This window comes from Convolutriloba macropyga, chromosome 2 (assembly GCF_964194025.1).
Source record: "Convolutriloba macropyga chromosome 2, txConMacr16.3, whole genome shotgun sequence".
NCBI classification, from domain to species: Eukaryota; Metazoa; Xenacoelomorpha; order Acoela; family Convolutidae; genus Convolutriloba; species Convolutriloba macropyga.
In genome coordinates, this window is record NC_134469.1 from 9,642,320 (window position 1) to 9,664,744 (window position 22,425).

Consider the following 22,425-nt stretch of genomic DNA (forward strand, 5'->3'; position numbering starts at 1 on the left):
AAGTAAGTCACGTGTGACCAAAAATTTAATCACGCGAATGATAAAAAAAAATCGCGCAACTAAGATAGAAAAATGACGTCACGCACGCGCTTCAAATGAAACCGCATGAACGAATGAACAAAAAGTGGCTGTGACGTCATATGGTCGTGTTTCATTTCCTGCTTCAAAACTCACTAGAAAAATTGATTAAACACAGATGACAGACTGCCGGAATACCTGCAAAAAAGAAATCCCCGCCGTAAAATACAGACAGAAGCAGATACAGAATTGATTCGGAAAAAAAGCTATCGCGCCCAACTTGAAAATTTTAATTCGAAGAAGGTGCATTATTGAGACCATTTTCGGTTGCAAAATTTTTAAAAAAGAGGTCCGAACACCAATCACCGGCTTAACATCAAATTTGTTTCAGCAACAGACATAATTTCTAAATGCGAGCAGTTTAGGTCACACAAGAAGCAAGAAATAAGCTTGAAAAAGTCAAACGAAGGAATGTTTTCGAAAGATAAAACAAACATAACCGACTAGCGTCGGGCGAATTAATCTCAAACAACCGACGAGCGGTTGGCTTTGTCAACATCTGGCCACGGTTTAGTGACCTATGGGCCTACATTTTTATCCCGTTTCTGAATACGAAAGTCAAATGGGTCAGACGAAGAATCAGCCAAGCGAAAAATGGCATAAAAGAGAACAGGATTCATATATTTGCCACAAATTGCTTTTGAGAGCAATTGACACTTATTTCCCGAAAAGTGCCTCCTAAGCCGATTATGATTTTTTAAAAAAATTCTACTATAACTCACCGTTAATGAGAATCAGAGATGATGAAATTACGCCACAAAACAGCAGCTGAAGTGCGGCATCAATAAAGAGAGATAAAACGTGAACGAGAAAGCGAAGGAAAAAAACCCTAACCGACATAGAGAGAAAGAGAGACAGGAATATTTTCCATGATGGGATTCGACTCTGCAACTTCTATTTTTCTAGCCTTGTTGGTAAATAAATCATAAAAAACTGCAAAAAACGCAAAAAAAAGTTTTCAACTTCGAACTTTAAAAAGTTCAAAACCATTTTATGTCTCGAAAGTACTGTCAAGTAACCAATTTCCGAGACTTTCGTTGGACAGCAAAAAAACAGCAAAAGGACAAAAAATAATATAAAATTTTGAAAAATGCGAATTTTAGCCAAATCTTGCTACAATTCAAGATAATATCTTAAGAACCATTCCATTTTCTCAGAGACTATCCGGTATCCCTGTTTAAAGCCTGAAATAAATTCATAGGCTCATAAATATCCATACCATCTTGGAGGAGGCCCCAGGGCCTTTGCTGCCGGAAAAGATTCAAAAACAAAACATTGCAAATATTTGAAAATGCATAAATTCGTGATCTTAAAATCTTGAAGAACATTCCATTACATCTATAAACTATGCAATAACAAATTATCAAACCCTAGAGGAAGTTCCGTGGCTTTTGAGGCTAGAGAAACCTAAAAACTGACAAAAAATTTCACAAAATTGCAAGTTTTATAAACATAACCGACTAACGTCGGGCGAATTGCTCTCAAACGACCGGCGAGCGGTTGGCTTTGTCAGTAGCTTGCAACGGGGGGGGGGGGGGGGGGGGGGTGCTGATGGAGGGGCAACACTGGGTTGGGGGGGGCAACAGCGCGGTTGGGGTGGACGCAATAGGGGGGTCAACAGGGGGGGTGGGGGGAGGGGTGTCTCAACCTCTAAGAACCGCCCTTCACACCATAAGTATAAGTATAAATCTCGAAAACAGCTTGAGCTGTGAAACAGAGCTGAAAGGCTCTAAGAGCACTTATTGCCCGCTGGGCGCTACCAGTTTATCCCGTTTTTGAGGACGAAAAGTCAAAAGCGTCAGACGAAAAATCGGTCAAGCGAAAAATCGCATAATTGCTACAAACTTCGTTCGAGAGCAATTAAAAAAAAATTGCTAAACCTTGTGATATTAAAGAGTTGAAAACTAATCCATGACCCTTAAAAATTTTCCAGTAACTTGTTAACAAACCCTAACGGAGGTTTTCTGACCCTTGAGGCTCAAAAAATCCCTGAATAATGACCAAATGTCAAAAAACTGAAAAAAATGACAAAAATTGTCAAAAATATGCGAAAATTCGTGATGTTAAAATCTTACAAGACAATCCATTTAATCTAGAAATTATACAGTATCCTCTTTTCAAAACCTAGAGGAGATAACTTGGCTCTTGAGGCTGAAAAACCCTAAAAAACGACAAAAAATCTCAAAAAAACTTGAAAAAAAAGCAAGTTTTGTGGGGGGAGGTCAACAGTGGGGTTGTCTTTAGCCTCTAAAGCCGCCCTTCACACCATTAGTATGTCTCCAAAAAAGTTTGAGCTGAAACAGAGCTGAAAGGCTCTAAAAGCACTTAATGTCCGCTAGGCGCTACCTGTTTTTCCCGTTCTTGAGGACGAAAAGTCAAAAGCGTCAGACGAAAAATCGGTCAAGCGAAAAATCACAAAGACCGACAGGACTAATATAATTGCTACAAACTTCGTTTGAGATCAATCAAAAGTTTCAGACAACAAAACCATAAGCATAGCCGGCAGATTGCCGGAATAGCTCAGAAAGAATAGACCTGCGTGCCATATAATAGAGATAGAAACAGATACAGATCTAAATTGAAAAAAAAATCGACGCCGCTCAAAAAAACTAGGCTAAAAAACATTCAGCGATAAATTAATAAAGCTTGTTAAAATACATTCCACAGAAGCCTCTTATTAGGGACCTTTACTGCACATATGAGTTCATTTGACCTTAAACAAATTCAAATTAAACTTAAGTTTTAAAGTGCAAAAGTCATTTTATTGAGTGAGGTAAGTCACGTATGATCAAAATCTAATCACGCAAATAACCTAAAAACTTTCGATAGAGCGAGTGAGAAATGACGTCACGCGCGCAAATGCCGTTAGTGAGAGGAAGAAGTCATTCAGAAAATTTGACTTTTTCAGCTTTGCTGTGTGAACAAATGTAAAACGAAAAAAGAGCGTCAGACGACGAAACAAAAAAAAACATAGCAGGACAAGTCCTGACGTACAATTCACAGAATTTTCATTGACTTAACAAACAACTAGAGCTAGAACGGACAATGAGTGAATTGGGAAAACCATTTCTAAAAAAATCAGATGAAAAAAAACATAGCTGGCAGATTGCCAGAAAATAGCCCAAATAGCTTCGTAGATCTGCAGGCTCAAAAAAACAGTAAAAGAGGCAGACCAAAAAATTCGTCTTTTCATTGAAGGCTGATATGATATATTTTGATTAAAAATCTGTATAAGTTTTTGCTGCCTCTATTAGCTGATCTCAAATAACCTTCATTTGGAGTGAAACACACCCATTTGACCTTATCTCTTTGAATTAAAGTAAATAAAAGTCAATTTCAAAGTGAGGAAGTCATTTTTGAGAGTGAGGTAAGTCAAGTGTGACCAAAAATTTAACCACGCGCATGAACAAAAAATTCGCTCCACTAAGAGCGAAAAATGACGTCACACATGCAATTCAGTTGAAATTGCATGAACGAATGAACAAAAAGTGGCTGTGACGTCATATGGTCATAACAAAAATCATGACGACGAAACAAAAAAAACCAAGAGAAGGCCAATAATAGTCCCAGCTATCGCTGTGCGGCTATTAAACAAAAAAAAACAGAAAATCAGTGTCAAAATGCTGCTAGGGAGAACAAAAAACCACTAGTGAGATATGTAATTTTGCTTCTAATAAAAAACTAGGTCCAGGATGAGCTGTGAATGGATTGGGAAAACCATTTAGAAAAAAATCCGATTCAAAAAATCGAAAAAACATTAAAAATCAGAGTGAAATTGCCGCATGTGAACAAAAAACCACTACCGAGAAACCGAATTTTTGTTCAAACACCGTTTTCTCACTCTACTTTAAAATTAGAGCGAAAAAAATTTACGCCGCAAAACCACTCGCTTTTTCTCTCTTTTTCCTGTTTCGGCGTGACCAAAATCACTACTCCAATTTGACTTCAAAAATCATGAAAATGTGTGAACAGATCTTAAAAAAAAAGACAGCGCCCCAATACAATTCAAATTCTTTGAATTGTAAAAAACCAAGAGCACCGCAATATAGCTACGCTCAGCTTACAGCTTCGCAGCTATAAAAACAGTGCACTTACAGCTATAAAAAAATGAACGACACGGCTCCAATACTCGTCTTCGAGTCGGAAAAAGACAGCGCACCATTACAATTCAAATTTTTTGAATTTTAAAAAAAGGAGACCGCCAGTAATGGGAAAAATCCAATATCTCGATACATAAAATACGGTAGTCTGATATGTATATATATGATGCACCTGTTCCTGTTGTTGTTCCGTCTAATTGATTGAGGGAGTACAGACTGTTGTCTATACTCAAAGGTTCCGCGAAGGTTAGCGGAGCTGCTGAACCACGGCGACTGCCTCCATCACCCGGTGTCGTTAAAATAGGAGCCAGTGTCAGCCTAGGAGCATCCACTTCATCAACTGACTGCACTTCCTGTTCCTCTTCTTCCACAAAATCATCATCAACGTCTCCGTCAATTAACTCGAAGAAATCATCGTCCGCCTAGACATACTTCACAGAATCCATTTTGCACTAAATTTATTTTTTTTCCACAAATTTTTCAACAAGCTATATAATTCGCCATGAGAAAAGTCTATAATTTTGCTGTTAAATCTGTAACCAAACTATGCTCAAATAATTTACAGAATTGCCCGTTTTCTGGGCTATAAGCATACTAATATCGTGCGAATTCAATAAATTCGCACTGCTTCCTTCTTTCGCAACTTAATTTATTTATTTGCTAATAAATGGCTATTTAGGATTTTTCTCACATACACACACCACTTGTTTTCCAGAGGGTAGTTAACGTAAAAACGTGAAAACAAAGATATTCTCATCATCTCCAACCTCAAAATCTCCTTCAAAGTTGTGATTGTGTTTGTGACCATTTGTAACTGCTGTGTGCGTCCATTCGGATGAAGGAGGCGCATGCGTTTGATGGTGACGCTGAGTTGATTGCAAATGCGTGGAAGAGATGTTAACCGGATCGTGGGGAAATGGCAAGTTAGAAGCCTAAACGTTTTTATCAATTAGCAAATAAATCTATTTGTGGTTTCTAGCTATTTGCTTATAACAACCTCAATAAAAATCTGGGTGGACGCACATTTGAGACTTACAGAACCAGAAAATCACGTGGCTCAAAATATGAACAAAACATAGTCGGCAGATTGCCGAAACAGTCCCGAATCCGTTATTGTATAAAAAAATAAATTCGTTATTGTATTTTGGTCACCTTGCTTTATTATTGACATTGATCATTATATAAGAGTCCTATATTGATCTGGAAAGGGGTTATAGTGATATCAAGTGACTTTAGTAAAGTCATGAAATCCTTTAGCGCGTGAGCAAGTCTGATTTGATTAAAAGAAATCACACAGTTCAATTTAAAACTCACCGCCAATTAGTTTTAAAAAGACAAAACGCATACAAAAGTAGCAAAAGAGCAGTTAAATAGCCATGAAAAGATCATCAACACAGCAATGAAATATGAAAAAGACCGCCGGACGACGAAAAGAAAAACATCCTGAAGAAATCCGGAAGCGATTCGAAGCGTCAGAGCTTCACAAAAAAGCAGTAGTTGCCAGCAAAATATTAACCTTTGTCTAAAACAGTAACTTTTTACATAGGATTTTATCAAATAAAGGGTAAAATTTACACAGCATTCAAAAACATACCCGGCAGATTGCCGGAAAATAGCCGCCGTTGATTCCCATAACCAAGATTGGGATTGAAAGAAGAGAAAAAACTAGTGAAAAAATGATTTTTGTACAAACAATTTTAAAGCGCAAACTACTTTGATGTTATTTTGGAGCAGAACAAACTCTGTTTTGTAAAGAAACCACAAAGGGTTAGTATTAATACCAATAAGCATTAGATGGTAACGGGCATTTAAAATTGGGCTTTATGGGCTTATTCCGTCTCTATTTCTGATTTCGTTTAATGACACTGACTCTGTTCATTTTGAATTGCTTTGCTGAGCAACTGCTGTCTAAAAACACTTTTAGCAGAATGAGAGAAGGAAAAGTCCTGACGTACACTTCAAGCAATTTTCATTGACTAAACAAAAAACTAGACCTAGAACGGACTATGAGTGAATTGGGGAAAACCATTTTTAAAAAAGAAATCGGATCAAAAAAATAAAAACAGAAAATCAATGTCAATATGCCGCATGTGAACAAAAAAAAACCCAAGCGAATATGGAAATTTGGTTCAAACAAAAAACTAGGACTAGAATGAAAAAAGAATGGATTGGAAGAATCACCGATCCGAAAAATCGGAACAGTAAAAATCAAAGTGAAACTTGCCGCATGTGAACAAAAAACCACTAGCAAGAAAGCGAAATTTTGTTCCAACACCATTTTCTCACTCTATTTTAAAATTAGAGCAAAAAAAATTCACGCCGCAAAACCACTCGCTTTTTCGCTCCATTTCCTGTTTCGGCGTGACCAAAACCACTACTCCAATTTGACTTAAAAAATCGTGAAAATGTGTGAACAGATCTTAAAAAAAGACAGCGCCCCAATAAAATTCAATCCCTTAAAATTAAATAGAAGCGCTATAACAGATAAGCCTGAGAAGTTAAGGCGGCTATTAACGAGAAAGATTTGAGCATTAAAATCATTGGAACAAGTCAGACTAACAATATAAAAACGACACAGATTTAAAACACACAAAATTTGACTTAAAAACTCACTGAAATCTTGATGCAACAAAATTTTCTACTGAAAACATTTGGTAACGTTGAAAAATGGCCAAACTGCCCATGATGGTCAAATACTGATAGGTTTAAAAAATAAATCACGATACTAGTATTGAAAAACTAGACATCAGCAATTAATTCAGCGACCCAAAAAAAACATTGTGAAAGCATAAGGCAAAAAATATTCTTGGAAAGTAAATTAAATTTTTCAAAAAAAAGGACTCCAGAAAACACATTTTTCTTTGGAGTTGCAGCAGTTAAGACAAAAATAGGATATACGTCTCTCTCTTGTTCGATATCACAGGCAAAAAAGAAGATTAAATTTTTGCAAAAATTTAGTCATGAAAAAGACAACAGAAACAGAACAATGCAAAGGCAAATAGGCCTTCTTTAGTCTAAAATCAAGGCCCCGAAAAATTTTGCAGAAATTATTAATCATTCAAAACTATAAAAAAATTCCAGCTAAAAATCCGAGGAAAAGTTAGCTTTGTGTTTTCTCATAGCAGCTATTACAAAACCATGATATATTTAACTCTTGTCGGAAATACCATAGACAAAATGAGTTCAAGCTATTGCGAAACTTAGTCATTAAAGACAAAGGGCGCAGAACAATAACCGAAAGCAAAAATCGTAAATTACCAAAACCTAACCAAGATATTCTCAGAAAACGATAAAAAAGCATTCAGAACTTTTATAAGGAATTCCAGCAAATTCTGACAGCTGCATTATATTGAATGAAATCAATTGCAGAACATAGCTGGCAGATTGCCAGAAAATAGCCGCAAAAGCTTCATAGAACTACAGTCTCAAAATAACGGTAAAGAAGACAGACCAAAAAAAATCAGTCTTTTCATTGAGGCTGATTTATATTTTGATTAAAAATCTGTATAACTTTTTGCTGCCTCTAATAGCTGCTCTCAAATAACCTTCATTTAGAGTGACACACACCCATTTGACCTTATCTCTTTGAATTGAAGTAAATAAAAGTCAATTTCAGAGTGAGGAAGTCATTTTTGTGAGTGAGGTAAGTCAAGTGTGACCAAAAATTTAATCACGCGAATGAACAAAAAAAACTCGCAACTAAGAGCGAACAATGACGTCACACACGCACTTCAAAGGAAATTGCATAAACGAATGAACAAAAGGCAGATTTGAAGTGGTTGTGACGTCATATGGTCGTATCAAAAATCCCGACGGCAAAATAAAAAAAAACCAAGAGAACGCTAATAATAGCCCCAGCTATTACTGTGCGGCTATTATAAAAACAAATCTAAAAAACAACCAAGATTTTTTTAATTTTTTTAAACGGACAAAACCAGATTTAACAAAATTAAAAGTCTTACGATTATGCTGGAAATATAATACATGCCAAGATGAGGAGAACACGGAAATATGGTACGAAACAGAAACAAAAAGACTACTTCTTAATGTTTGAAAGTTAAAAATCAAATTGAAAAAAATGAAGTAGCAAAACAAATACTTTTCATTAATTAGCGTTCGTTGCTTCGCAAAACTTTATAGCCATCTCAGTGTACAGATAAGAAAAATGATAACATTTGAAACATTTAAAACATACCCGGCAATGTCAATATGCCGCATGTGAACAAAAAAAAACCCAAGCGAATATGGAAATTTGGTTCAAACAAAAAACTAGGACTAGAATGAAAAAAGAATGGATTGGAAGAATCACCGATCCGAAAAATCGGAACAGTAAAAATCAAAGTGAAACTTGCCGCATGTGAACAAAAAACCACTAGCAAGAAAGCGAAATTTTGTTCCAACACCATTTTCTCACTCTATTTTAAAATTAGAGCAAATAAAATTCACGCCGCAAAACCACTCGCTTTTTCGCTCCATTTCCTGTTTCGGCGTGACCAAAACCACTACTCCAATTTGACTTAAAAAATCGTGAAAATGTGTGAACAGATCTTAAAAAAAGACAGCGCCCCAATAAAATTCAATCCCTTAAAATTAAATAGAAGCGCTATAACAGATAAGCCTGAGAAGTTAAGGCGGCTATTAACGAGAAAGATTTGAGCATTAAAATCATTGGAACAAGTCAGACTAACAATATAAAAACGACACAGATTTAAAACACACAAAATTTGACTTAAAAACTCACTGAAATCTTGATGCAACAAAATTTTCTACTGAAAACATTTGGTAACGTTGAAAAATGGCCAAACTGCCCATGATGGTCAAATACTGATAGGTTTAAAAAATAAATCACGATACTAGTATTGAAAAACTAGACATCAGCAATTAATTCAGCGACCCAAAAAAAACATTGTGAAAGCATAAGGCAAAAAATATTCTTGGAAAGTAAATTAAATTTTTCAAAAAAAAGGACTCCAGAAAACACATTTTTCTTTGGAGTTGCAGCAGTTAAGACAAAAATAGGATATACGTCTCTCTCTTGTTCGATATCACAGGCAAAAAAGAAGATTAAATTTTTGCAAAAATTTAGTCATGAAAAAGACAACAGAAACAGAACAATGCAAAGGCAAATAGGCCTTCTTTAGTCTAAAATCAAGGCCCCGAAAAATTTTGCAGAAATTATTAATCATTCAAAACTATAAAAAAATTCCAGCTAAAAATCCGAGGAAAAGTTAGCTTTGTGTTTTCTCATAGCAGCTATTACAAAACCATGATATATTTAACTCTTGTCGGAAATACCATAGACAAAATGAGTTCAAGCTATTGCGAAACTTAGTCATTAAAGACAAAGGGCGCAGAACAATAACCGAAAGCAAAAATCGTAAATTACCAAAACCTAACCAAGATATTCTCAGAAAACGATAAAAAAGCATTCAGAACTTTTATAAGGAATTCCAGCAAATTCTGACAGCTGCATTATATTGAATGAAATCAATTGCAGAACATAGCTGGCAGATTGCCAGAAAATAGCCGCAAAAGCTTCATAGAACTAGTCTCAAAATAACGGTAAAGAAGACAGACCAAAAAAATCAGTGTTTTCATTGAGGCTGATTTATATTTTGATTAAAAATCTGTATAACTTTTTGCTGCCTCTAATAGCTGCTCTCAAATAACCTTCATTTAGAGTGACACACACCCATTTGACCTTATCTCTTTGAATTGAAGTAAATAAAAGTCAATTTCAGAGTGAGGAAGTCATTTTTGTGAGTGAGGTAAGTCAAGTGTGACCAAAAATTTAATCACGCGAATGAACAAAAAAAACTCGCAACTAAGAGCGAACAATGACGTCACACACGCACTTCAAAGGAAATTGCATAAACGAATGAACAAAAGGCAGATTTGAAGTGGTTGTGACGTCATATGGTCGTATCAAAAATCCCGACGGCAAAATAAAAAAAAAACAAGAGAACGCTAATAATAGCCCCAGCTATTACTGTGCGGCTATTATAAAAACAAATCTAAAAAACAACCAAGATTTTTTTAATTTTTTTAAACGGACAAAACCAGATTTAACAAAATTAAAAGTCTTACGATTATGCTGGAAATATAATACATGCCAAGATGAGGAGAACACGGAAATATGGTACGAAACAGAAACAAAAAGACTACTTCTTAATGTTTGAAAGTTAAAAATCAAATTGAAAAAAATGAAGTAGCAAAACAAATACTTTTCATTAATTAGCGTTCGTTGCTTCGCAAAACTTTATAGCCATCTCAGTGTACAGATAAGAAAAATGATAACATTTGAAACATTTAAAACATACCCGGCAGATTGCCGGAAAATAGCCGCCGTTGATTCCAATAAGCATGATTGGGATTGAAAAAAAAAGATATTGAAAAAAAAAATTTTTGTACAAAAACATTTTTTAAGTCCGATTTATTTTGATGGCATTTCGTAGTTGAACATAACGTACTTCGGTTTCTTAGAGAGAGGATACAGGGGCTACTATCAATACCAATAAGCATTAGAGATGGTAACTAAGACTTATAGGAACGACGTTCAAATAGCGGGCATCTAAAATTGGGCTTTATGGGTTTATCCCGTTTCTACTTCTGACTTCAATTTTTTATAAGGACTCTGTTCATTTTTAAATTGCTTTGCTGAGCAACTGATGTTCAAAATCACTTTTAGCAGAATGAGAAAAGAGAGAAACTAGCCTAGAGAAGTCAAAAAGATATCACGCAAAATGTTGAAAAAGCGGCAAAATGAGGTAAAGCGAAACATTTTTTTATTCGACGAAGTAAAAAAACATAGCTGGACAAGTCCTGACGTACATTTCAAAGAACTTTCATTGACTAAACAGAAAAACTAGACCTATAATGGACTATGAGTGAATTGAGAAAACCATTTTAAAAAAGAATCAGATCAAAAAATAAGAAAAAACAAAAAATCAATGTCAAACTGCCGCATGTGAACAAAAAAACCACTAGCGAGAAACAAAAATTTAATTCAAACAAAAAACTAGGCCTAGAATGAGCTGTGAATGGATTGGAAAAACCATTAAGAAAAAAAATCCGATCCAAAAAATCGAAAAAACATTAAAAATCAGAGTGAAATAGCCGCATGTGAACAAAAAACCACTACCGAGAAACCGAATTTTTGTTCAAACACCGTTTTCTCACTCTACTTTAAAATTAGAGCGAAAAAAATTCACGCCGCAAAACCACTCGCTTTTTCGCTCCATTTCCTGTTTCGGCGTGACCAAAATCACTACTCCAATTTGACTTCAAAAATCATTAAAATGTGTGAGCAGATCTTAAAAAAGACAGCGCCCCAATTCAATTCAAATTCTTTGAATTGTAAAAAAATAGGAGCGCTATAATAGCCGGCTGAGAAGATGAGGGCGGCTATTAAAAATCTTTAAAAATACATCCGTAAAAAAGTCAAAATACTTCGAAAATTGCACACACTGAAAACTTTTTTGTATTAAATTCCGCAGACTCAAATTAACCCAATTATTGCAAAACAAAATGGAAAACCCACGAAGGTAAATAAAAAAGACTTTCTCGTATATAAAACCAAAAAAATAGGAACAAAAAACTCAGAAAAATAAACTTTTAAAAACCGCAAAAATCAAAGGCAGGTTGTCATATCAACTGATTTCTGATGATATTCCGCTTCAAGATTCGAATATTAAGATATCGATGAAAAAGGCAATAAAATAACTAAAAAATTGACAACTGTGTTCGCTTTAACACCTGAAACGCATTGTTAGGCTCTCAAAAACACTGTGGTACCAATTTCGGAGGGTTGCATATTGATACAGCATCGACTAACAGTTATTTCCACAAGAAATCAAATTACAAACAAAAAATTGCGCCAATAGGACAAAAAAAGGCTTATGACGGTTATCTATATGCGCCATTCCGTCAAAACTTTCAAAAATACGAAAACAGCGCATGATCAAAAAACTTTTGCCGATCTGAAAAAATTAGCAGACACAGCAATTTTACTCACTTTCGCTTTTGGTTCAAAACGCCGCCTGAACGCATAGCTTTTCCGGTTAAAAAACCCTGAAACACAAATACTCTCCGAGTCCAAAAATCAAATCACTGCAACATAGCTACGTTCAGCTTACGAGTTGCTAGAGATAACGAAGATCGATAGTCGATCAATTTTTTTTTAAAAAATGTATCCAGTATCTAGTTATTAGTTCGACATGAACATAAGCCACTAAAACTTTCACAAACATAGTCCTTTTTAGGCATCAAAGTTTCTTTAACTTACCCTTAACTGTATTTGGATGCCCTTAATTAATTTTGCGAGCTCCATTCAAACTAATCAAGGTTTGAATTGTGGCCTTCCAACACGCGAAATCTACAAAAACTAAAGATATTAGAGGACCAGAAGCAGAAAAGGATGAAGAGCCATAAGTTACTGAACAGTTTTCTGTTGTATTTTGTAAAATGAACAAATGGTCTCAACAAAAACCTATGAAGAAGAGTAACTAAATAAACATTGCCGACAGATTGCCGGATAATTTATTTTCCATTATGTGAATCCCCACAAGTTTTGGGTATGACATTTCCTTGATCTTCCACTAAAATTTAACAAGCAGGCTTGTCTAATATTGTGCTTTAAAGATCAAACATTAACATTAGAGCACACGATGGTACGACCATGCCAGGAGTTAAAATTTTTTTATAAGACCCGATTTCAAGAACAATTCACATTAACTGTATTGAACAATGCATTCAACAGAAAAATTAGTCAAAAAGGAAACATGAATGGATGTTTCTGAAATCGATTGTTTTCCCTTGCTGTTGAGGTCAAATAAATATTGAATAAACTGAAAGAGGTTGATTGATATTCAACATTTTCAAAATCAACATTTTTAAGTTTTTAATTTCAGTCACCTGGCATAAATGATTCCATCAATATTTTTTCAAAACATTTTTACAAAATAAAAATTTTTGCTTGATCTCCTGGTTCCATTAAACTTGAAAATTTAATTTTCAAAACCGTAAAAAGTTAATTTTAATTTTGGATGCTCGCAATTACACCCAGCTCACAAAATCATTAAAAAAGGGCCCATGAGACCGACTATTCCAATGCCGCTTTAAACTCTTTGAACCAAAAAAACGAAGCTCAAAAAGGATATAAACCCTTCAATTGATATAAAACGATTACGACGAAAGAAATAATTGTATTTTTGTTAAATCCGTTAAACTCTCCAAAAGTTTAAACTTTGCATCTTTTTTATTTTCCAAAATTGATTTTCTGATTGCCGTATTAAAGGAACCATTGAATGCCTCTTGAGCTGAAAGACTGCTTCAAAGCTACACAAAAAGTTTAGAACTCCAAAACAAAAGCAGCGAAAAATTTGATTATTTTTTACCACAAATGCACAAAATGGTCCTCAAACCAAAATTTAACTTTTAATGATGTCTAGCACAATATAATGTCTGAGCTGTTTCCCTTCAACTAGCTAAAATTACTTAATTGAAAAGAGACATTTTTTTCAGTACCTATTTAAGGTCAAGAGAGGATGATCAAACCTTGCCAAAAAAAGAAAAAACTAAATACTTTCATTTTATATAATAAACTGTTCTCCAGTAGAATGAACATTTTTTTGCAACTCCTATGGTAAAAAATCATATAGCATGAATATGATTCGGCTCATAAAAATTCCTTAGCCTAATTATTTTTAGATATGAATTTCTACAAGTTATGTAAATAAGTCAATAGGCGGTTCAATTTAGTTTAATTTTACTGGCAAATAAAATAAAAGGAGTAAAATGAAACAAACAGGAAGGAAAAGTGACTGCAAACCAAATTTCTACTAAACACATTTCTTAGAAAGACCTTTAAAGACTCCTGTATACTCGGTAAATGAACAAGACAAATTCACCTAAAGTAGTTTTGAATTTAGGATCTGCATCGATACAGCAAAAAAGAAATTGAACTCATATTTTCAAAACAATGAAGACATATGCTTTGTTAATTTCAAAAAATTACATCAAAAAATTAAATGAATCTGTCCCGAATATTGACAAAAACTGACCAGATGTAGATTACAAAACATAACCGACTAAATTTGGGCAAATTGCTCGCAAACGGCTGGCGCTAGGTACGAATTAGGGAGGCTAGCTTTACTAGCGTTGGCTTAACTTCCGGTGTGATGAAATGGGGGGCAGTGGAGGGAAGTGAGGGGGGTTGGGTGAGTAAGAGCCTGCCTTAAAACCCAAATTTATATCTCCAAAGCAGTTTAATTTAATTGCTTACTTAGAGTAAAATAAGAAGAGAGGCTAAGAGCCCTTAATGCCCTCCAAGCGCTACCTGTTTATCCTGTTTTTGAGGACGAAAAGTCAAATGGGTCAGACGAAAAATTGGTCACGCGAAAAATCGCATAAAAAAGACCACACCACAGGACTAATAAAATTGCTAAAAAATTTTGTTTGAGAGCAGTTAATAAACCCAGAATAAGGGATGCAGATATCAAGCTTTATGAAGGACAACACTTTCATAACACAAAAACAAATTTGCTCTCGTCATTCTACATCGGTATCGAGAACTTAACTTTTAACTCGATATTTTCTTAAGGAAAGCGATCTTTGCTAAAAATTTCGTTTGAGAGCAGTTAATAAACCCAGAATAAGGGATGCAGATATCAAGCTTCATGAAGGACAACACTTTCATAACAAAAACAAATTTGCTCTCGTCATTCTACATCGATATCGAGAACTTAACTTTTAACTCGATATTTTCTTAAGGAAAGCGATCTTTTCGTCGTCATAGATCATTTGTACTCCATGCATCTTTAAAAAGGTATTAACTAGAAAAAATCGATTCAGCATACATCAGGTAACATTGATGTTTTAAAAAGCTTACTTTTAAAAACAAACAATAACTAGCAGTCTCAGTATGGAAAATTGCTGTGTCGTTATTATAAGCTGCCCTCAAAGTTTTTAGTACTCCTGCGATACACAAGGAATGAATTTTGGCCAAACACGAACTATGTTAAGTTATGGAAATATGTTTAGTGATTGGAAAATCAGTCAAAAACAATTTGTAAACATAACTGGCAGATTGCTAGGAAATAGCTGCAAAAGCTTCAAAAAACAGTGGTCTCAGTTATCAGTGAACTAAGAAAAAAAATTAAGATCAAAGAAGATAAAATTCAGTTCTTTTAAACGAAATTTCGAAATTTGATTTCAACAGAAAATGCAAAATTGATATGTCATTTTTATTAACTGCCCTCAAAAAGTTCCAATTTGAGTGACATGCTCTCTGTTGACCTGATCTCTTTTAACGAGGAAAAATTAAAAGGAGATACGCATGTGTGCAAAAACATTTAATCACGAGAAAGGAGGATCCCGCTGCCATAGAAGTTAAAAACGACATTGTGCACGCATTTTAGTGTGGAAATAAAATAGAATGAAAACAATAAGAATCTTGACAACTAAACTTAAAAACATAACATCACAGGTCCTGAATTACTATCCGAAAAACCAAAAAAAATGATTAACTGAGCATCATCCTTTGTTCGGCAACAAAAAACGTTGGCAGTCAACAATGCATAGCACCCTAGATACGCAAAACTATCAGAAAAATTAAAACTTCTTTTGAGAGAAAACTAGTGATGTAAAAACCAACAGATCAAAAGAGATAGCACTCTGCGGATAACACTAAGCAAGAAGTGCAAAAAATTTAAAAATTTGCAATTTCAGAACCTATTTGAACATCAGTGGCGTCAAGAGATAAAAACTATAAAACAATTCACTAAACAGTTTTCATACATAATGTTACATTTCTAGAAATCATAGAGAAAATTTCATCAATTCCATTAGATGAAAAATGGAGCAAAACGACAAATGAAGGTACGATGAAAAATTATCAACAACCTTTCAAAAAAAACGCCAAAAGCCGAAGATTAATCCAAAATTCTATTAGCAAACGCGACAAGATCACAAAAAAAGAACGAGCAAAACTTAAAAATTCCTCAATTTCTCTTGTGACACAGTCGAAGTCAGATAAAAATCAAATTAGCTCTCAACTGAAGTCACTTAGTGTCTAGTTTTATGCCTCATAAGTAAACTAAATAAAGTAGGCACAAGCCTATCTTTACCGTTGGTGTGAACAAAAACGCGAGGCAACGTATCAAGAGGCAGACTGAACTCGAACACGCAGTCACAACAAAAAACTGTCAAATTGTAACAAAAAAGTCTACGAATCTCTGGTCTACAAATCAAAAGAGTCACTGAAGAACACCAATTTATTGTTTACCATAAACCCAGATAATACATCCATTTGAGCCCAAAATCATATTATAAAATAGAAGGGAAACAAAAGCAAATAATTTCGAGAAATTCACTATCCAATAACTGCAATTCTAACAATTTACAACCACCTTGTCACAATTACAGCAGCCAGTTGAGAACAACAAAAGGAAAATTAGCTGAAAAAAAATGCTAAAAAATTCTTCTTCCTTGGAAATATGTTTTTGTTCGACTACAAGGAAAATGCCTAATGCATTAAAACAAAACCACTGCAGAACAATAGCCAAGCACTTGAAAAGTAGTACAATTTCAAACAACTTTAAATTCCCAAGACTCTTCTTGTATCACTTGTTTTGAAATCGTGGTAAAGAAACACCTTTTAAAACAACTTAGAATTCTCCAGCGACGAAAAACTGAAGAGCTGATATGTTCCGAGTTGTGCCCATATTGTGTGCCAATGAACCTTAACATAATTTCCCAAGCGTAAATCATTGTAAAAGTGAAGCAAAACAAGTGAAAGATTTAGAAAACTATATTTTGATGAACACAAGCTGTTTGCTTTTAGCTAGCTTAAATTACTTAATTGAAAAAATAATACTTGATTTTTTCAGAAGCCATTGAAGGTCAAGAGAGGATTACTAACTTTGATAAAAAAACTAAAGGCATAAAAATTATACAACATTATGATTCGTTTTAATAAACTTTCCATAAATCTAAACGTTCAACAAGATTTTCCATAATTTTAATGAATTTTGATATGGGAGCCATTTCCGTGACAATTTTTTGTTTGACAGCAATTAATCACAGCACCTCAAAAAAATTGAAACAGTTCCCAAACACTCAAGAAGACATTAACTCACTGATTGGATATTGGAGGTTGGCGATGAAGCAGAGTAATCAAAAAGCCCTTGAGAAGTAGAAGCAAATTCACTGATATATTGGTGACCACTAGCGACAATCGGTTCTCCTGTCCCATCGCTGTCAGTCCTATAGTTGCGGAGGACGGCAATCCGCTCAGTTGGAAGACTTCGCTTTTTCCCTGAGTCGAACACGTATTTGGATGTGTTCGTTTCCTGTATAGCTCCGGGTAAGCTGTCCGTGTCAGCCTTGACAGTTCCTTTCTGCTTTCCGAGGGTTCTGTTATATAACAAAAACACATGCAGTCAATTCAAGAGTTACCACAACTGAGCCTTAATTCAATTTGCAACTCAGCTCCCATTCACTAGATCAGACGCTCTAGAACGCACTAAAAAGCAGAGAATCAACTGATATTTTAAATATCCAAACATTAGATCTTAAATCTATTTCCGACAAATCTGTCGAAAAAATATAAAACAAGCAAGAAAAGTCAAAATGTTGCACAAGCAAACAAATGAAATACCACTTTACTAAAATTTAAACAATATTTTCTCGTCCCACTTTAAAAATTTACGCCTCGAAGGTACAACTTTTCCCCCATTTTGGAGCGTTTCCATGGATTTTCTATTCGCCGTTTGCTTTTAAGTATTTCTTGAACAATATCCAAATACTTCTAGACTTATGGCATCACATCAGAGTTGCCAGGCAGAATTGTTGCCGTCAAAGATTTTCTTTTTTTGTGGAATTAGTTCCATAATTTTTACTAATAATCACTACATAAAGAAACCAAAACAAGTGATGATACCTGACAGACTGCCAGAAAATAGACCCGATCACTTCATACACACGTAGTCTGAAAACTGAGGAACAGAAAACTACGGGAAAAGAATTTCGGTATTTCTACTAGTTGCTGATGTCTGCAATTGATATAGCAGAAATTGTTTAACTTAAGTACAGCTTCAGTTGAGCGCGATGTCACCAGCTAGATAACTGCTCCAAATACAAAACACAACAGTTATTTTGAGCAGGGTAGTTCATGCATGACGCAAACTACCCACGCAAATAAACCAAAATCACTTAGATGGAACCTATCCCAAAAATGAAAAATGAACATCAGCTGATTGGCAGTGTGTCTTAACAAAAACCTTGAGAAAGAGTAAAAAAATGTCCGAAGACATGCGCTCCAACTACTTTCGACCAGTAGCTAGCTGGCGCTAAGGCAGGCTAGCTCAGGCTTTCAATATTAAAGAATTAAAAAACAAAAGTTTTGATAAATTCCAAGCTATTCTTGACAAAGTGCTAACCAAATTTTTTGCAGTGAGCATAACAGTTTCACAAATAAATAAATAAGTGAAACACAGATAAATTATTATTAAGTGAAAACATAGCGGGCAGATTGCCATAAAATAGCTTCAATAGCTTTGTAGATATGCAGTCTCAAACAAGCTTCGTAGATCTGCAGTCTCAAACAGATAGTAAAAACCAGACGAAAATAAGTTTCTTATGTTAAATGCTAATATGTTATTTTTCATTATGAATATGTATAACTTACTGCTGCTTCTATTAGATGCTCTCAAATAACCTTCAATTAGAGTGACACACACTCAATTGACCTTATCTCTTTGAATTAAAGTAAGGAAAAGTCAATTTCAGAGTGAGGTGAGGTCATATTAGAGAGAGGTAAGTCAAGTGTGACCATAAACTTAATCACGCAAATGAACAAAAAACTCGCTCCACTAAGAGTGCAAAATGACGTCACGCATGCAATTCAATTTAAATAGAATGGTCGAATGAACAAAAAGCATGATTGTGACGTCATATGGTCAGAACAAAAATCTTGACGAAATAAAAAACAGCAGGACAAGTCCTGACGTACAATTCCAAGAATTTTCATTAACTAAGCAAAAACTAGACCTAGAATGGACTATGACTTGGGAAAACCATTCAGAGAAATATAAGAAAACAAATTTAAAAAACAGTAAAAATCGATGTCAAAATGCAACATTTGAACGAAAAACCACTAGCGAGAAAGCGAATTTCTGTTCAAACACCATTTTATCACTCTGCTCTAAAACTCTAGTGAATAATGTTCACGCCGCAAAACCAATTGCTTTTTCTCTCCACTTCCAGTTTCGGTGCGACCAAAATCACTACTCTAATTTGACTTTAAAAATCATGAAAATGTGTGAACAGATCTTCAAAAAAGACAGCGCCCCAATACAATAGCCTCTTTGAATTGTAAAAAAAAAACTAAGAGAATGCCAATAATAGCGCCAGGTATTGCTGTGCGGCTATTGAAAACATAGCTGGCAGATTGCCAGAAAATAGCCGCAATAGCTCCGTAGATCTGCAGCCTAAAAGATTTAAAGACAGACGGAAAAAATTAGTCTTTTCATTAAGAAAGGAGATTTTGAAACTTTGATTAGGAATCTTTATAACTTATTGCTGCTTCTATTAGCTGCTCTTAAATAACCTTCAATTAGAATGATATACACTCACTTGACCTTATCTCTTCTAAGAGTGAGGAAGTCATTTTTGAGAGTGAGGTAAGTCACGTGTGAACAAAAATTTAATCACGCGAATGAACCAAAAACTCGTTCCACTTAGAGCATTTTCGGCATTTTTGGTAGGGGAGCAAATTTTGGCTGCGAGCAATAACGGATAATATACTTGTTGTTAGCATCTACCAATTAAATTAGTTGACTAAAGTTGTTTCCCTTTTGCAATTAAAAAACGAACTGATTATTTAAAACGGTTAGTCGCTTCTGCACAGTGCCCCTTTGCTGTGGTGTTAGGAATGATAATTGATGTTTTACAGAGCGTCCTTCAATCAATTTTCCGCTATTAAACTCGGCAACTGCTTTGTCCATTCCCACTGCCAGCAACCATTCCACTGCTTTTTCACCTTCATCTGCATTCTGTTCATCCTACACAAAAATTAAAAAACCTAGTCTCTTCCGGACATTACTTTTGACAAGAATACAAATTGAAGTTAACCTGGTATTGGTCGTCTATATTAGCCATTCTGTGAACTACTGATTATATACATACTAGCTTTGCAACTCAGTCTGAAAAAAATTATAAAACCTTACACAACACTAGTTATATTGCCTGGTCTTAGGTAGTTTGTAAATCGGAGACCTCATGACCACCCACCTCATGGAATATAGAATCGCAACGACGAACGCAACACGCGACTTAAGAGGATGAAAACTAACGAAGAGAGACACGCATAGCCCCTCCCCCCTCTTCCCAATGACGGTAAACATGCATTAATGGGGGCGGATCTTTTCTGTTTCTCCATATCCCCCCCCCGGCTTAGTGGACTTATATTTTTACCCCCCCCCCCAAGCGCACGTGCTATTTTCTTACATATAGCAACGTGCTATATAACAACGTATAATTTGTAACTGGGGGCCGAAACAGAATAGATCCATGGGGGCTATAATTTAATGGGGGTGCTATAATGTGTAAGACGCAGTTGTAAAACGGGAAAAAACGTAAATTAAGAAATGCCCCTCCCAACACTGGGTGAATATTGGCTGGTCCTGGGCGCTCCCAGCATAACGTCTTCATAAAGCATTTCGTATTGTTTAAACCTATCAATAAAATGATAATATAGACAAACATAGATACAAACAACTAATGAAAGTAGATGAGTCAAACTAACAGCATCCTTTCTTCAACCATAGCTCCCATTGAAGCATCGACAAATTTGCGCCGCCTAAGCGTCCTTGACCCACGAATGCAGAAGACGGAACACCTTGGGAGAGCAAAGCTGATTTTTGTCCTTAGATACGATATGATATCAGCGTAGCTGTCCTCTTTTAGCGCAGAGCTTTGATGTCAGTTGTTTCAGCGCTTTCGAAGCTGATGGGCCAGCTCCACCAGTGCATGCGAAGACAAGCGGATAAAATGTTGCTTTCTCAACCTCAGTTATTCTTTAATCATATTCGTTCTTTTTAATAGATTCATGGTACTTGCAGGCTTCGCTACTGCTTTCAGGGCAACTTTTCGCCAGCGGGTCAAAAATTTTCACATCAAAATAGGTTTTGTTAAACCTCAATTCCCAAAGTCCGTTGGCCTTGATTTCTAATCTTGCATCATCATCAGTTGTCGTTTATTAAAGAGCACAGGTTTCCCATTTTGACGCCTGAAGATGATGTTCGATCTCGACATCATGACAGACATCACATAACAAGTTCGCAAAGGAATCGCAAAGTTCATTATGTCTTATGTGCGTGTATCCTCCTTCCGGACACTGGAGGGCCTGTAACGCAGTGAAGTTTTCATTGCATGCGCATAGTGATGGCATCTTCACTGGGTCTCAGCCATACCGAAAAGCAATGCCATCACGAAACTCGCTTTTTGTTAGGTCAAAGTGATGTCGCTTCAGAGGCATAGCGCTCAACCGGATTGATGGTCCAATTTCACTAGCTAAGTCAAGTGAGCAAATCTCGTTCTTATTCAATTCGCTTTAATTCTCGTCCTTTTTGAATTGATACCAAGCTCTTTCTACTTTGTTACTTCATGTATGATTTGATGTTGCTTTAGTTCGCCTTCGAGCAGAGATAGGGATGAGGGACTTGACAAATGAACTGATTGTTAATTTTCTTAAAATGGTGTTCAGGTTTGATTTCTCACATTCTTATAACAGGTCTTCAATATTAGGTGCTTTACGAGCTAAGAAGGTCAACTTACGCTGAACCGACGAAATGAACGAGTTATGAACACTTTGAGGTGAAACATAAGCATGATCACCAGCTTTTTTAAGGACGATTTCTGCTGCTTATTTGATTTTTCCACAAATTTCTTTTCTGCATTATCAGAACCTCTAACACTACCAAGTACCCTACAACCGCCAATTATTTCCACTTGGTTGTGGACAAAAATCCGCTGTGCTTTTTCAAACAGACGTTCTTGTAATAATGTGACATTTGGTAGGATGGTTACCGAAAGCAGGACCGTGTTTCTTGAGTGTGTCCAAAGGTTACACATTTTCAAGTTATCTCTCAAGTTTTCTGACATTGTTGGAGCCAACAGATTGAGAGTCGACAGCGCTGCCATAGTCCGCATAGCACTTTTAAACTCAATTCAATTAGGGGCACAATGG

The 22,425-nt window shown here is 35.4% G+C and overlaps 1 protein-coding gene across 1 annotated transcript in view; it reads right to left on the minus strand.

The window, feature by feature from the left end:
* LOC142356325 (uncharacterized) overlaps positions 1-20,569 on the minus strand; it is a 62,743-nt gene extending 42,174 nt beyond the window's left edge. Inside the window, exons 1-5 of the mRNA XM_075408260.1 lie at positions 20,310-20,569; positions 20,052-20,239; positions 17,315-17,591; positions 4,946-5,110; positions 4,351-4,600 (exon numbers count right to left, since the gene is read on the minus strand). Coding sequence (XP_075264375.1) covers positions 4,351-4,600; positions 4,946-5,110; positions 17,315-17,591; positions 20,052-20,239; positions 20,310-20,336 — 907 coding nt within the window. The 5' untranslated portion in view covers positions 20,337-20,569. The remainder of the gene's footprint in view (positions 1-4,350; positions 4,601-4,945; positions 5,111-17,314; positions 17,592-20,051; positions 20,240-20,309) is intronic.
* Between the last annotated feature and the right edge of the window lie 1,856 nt (positions 20,570-22,425).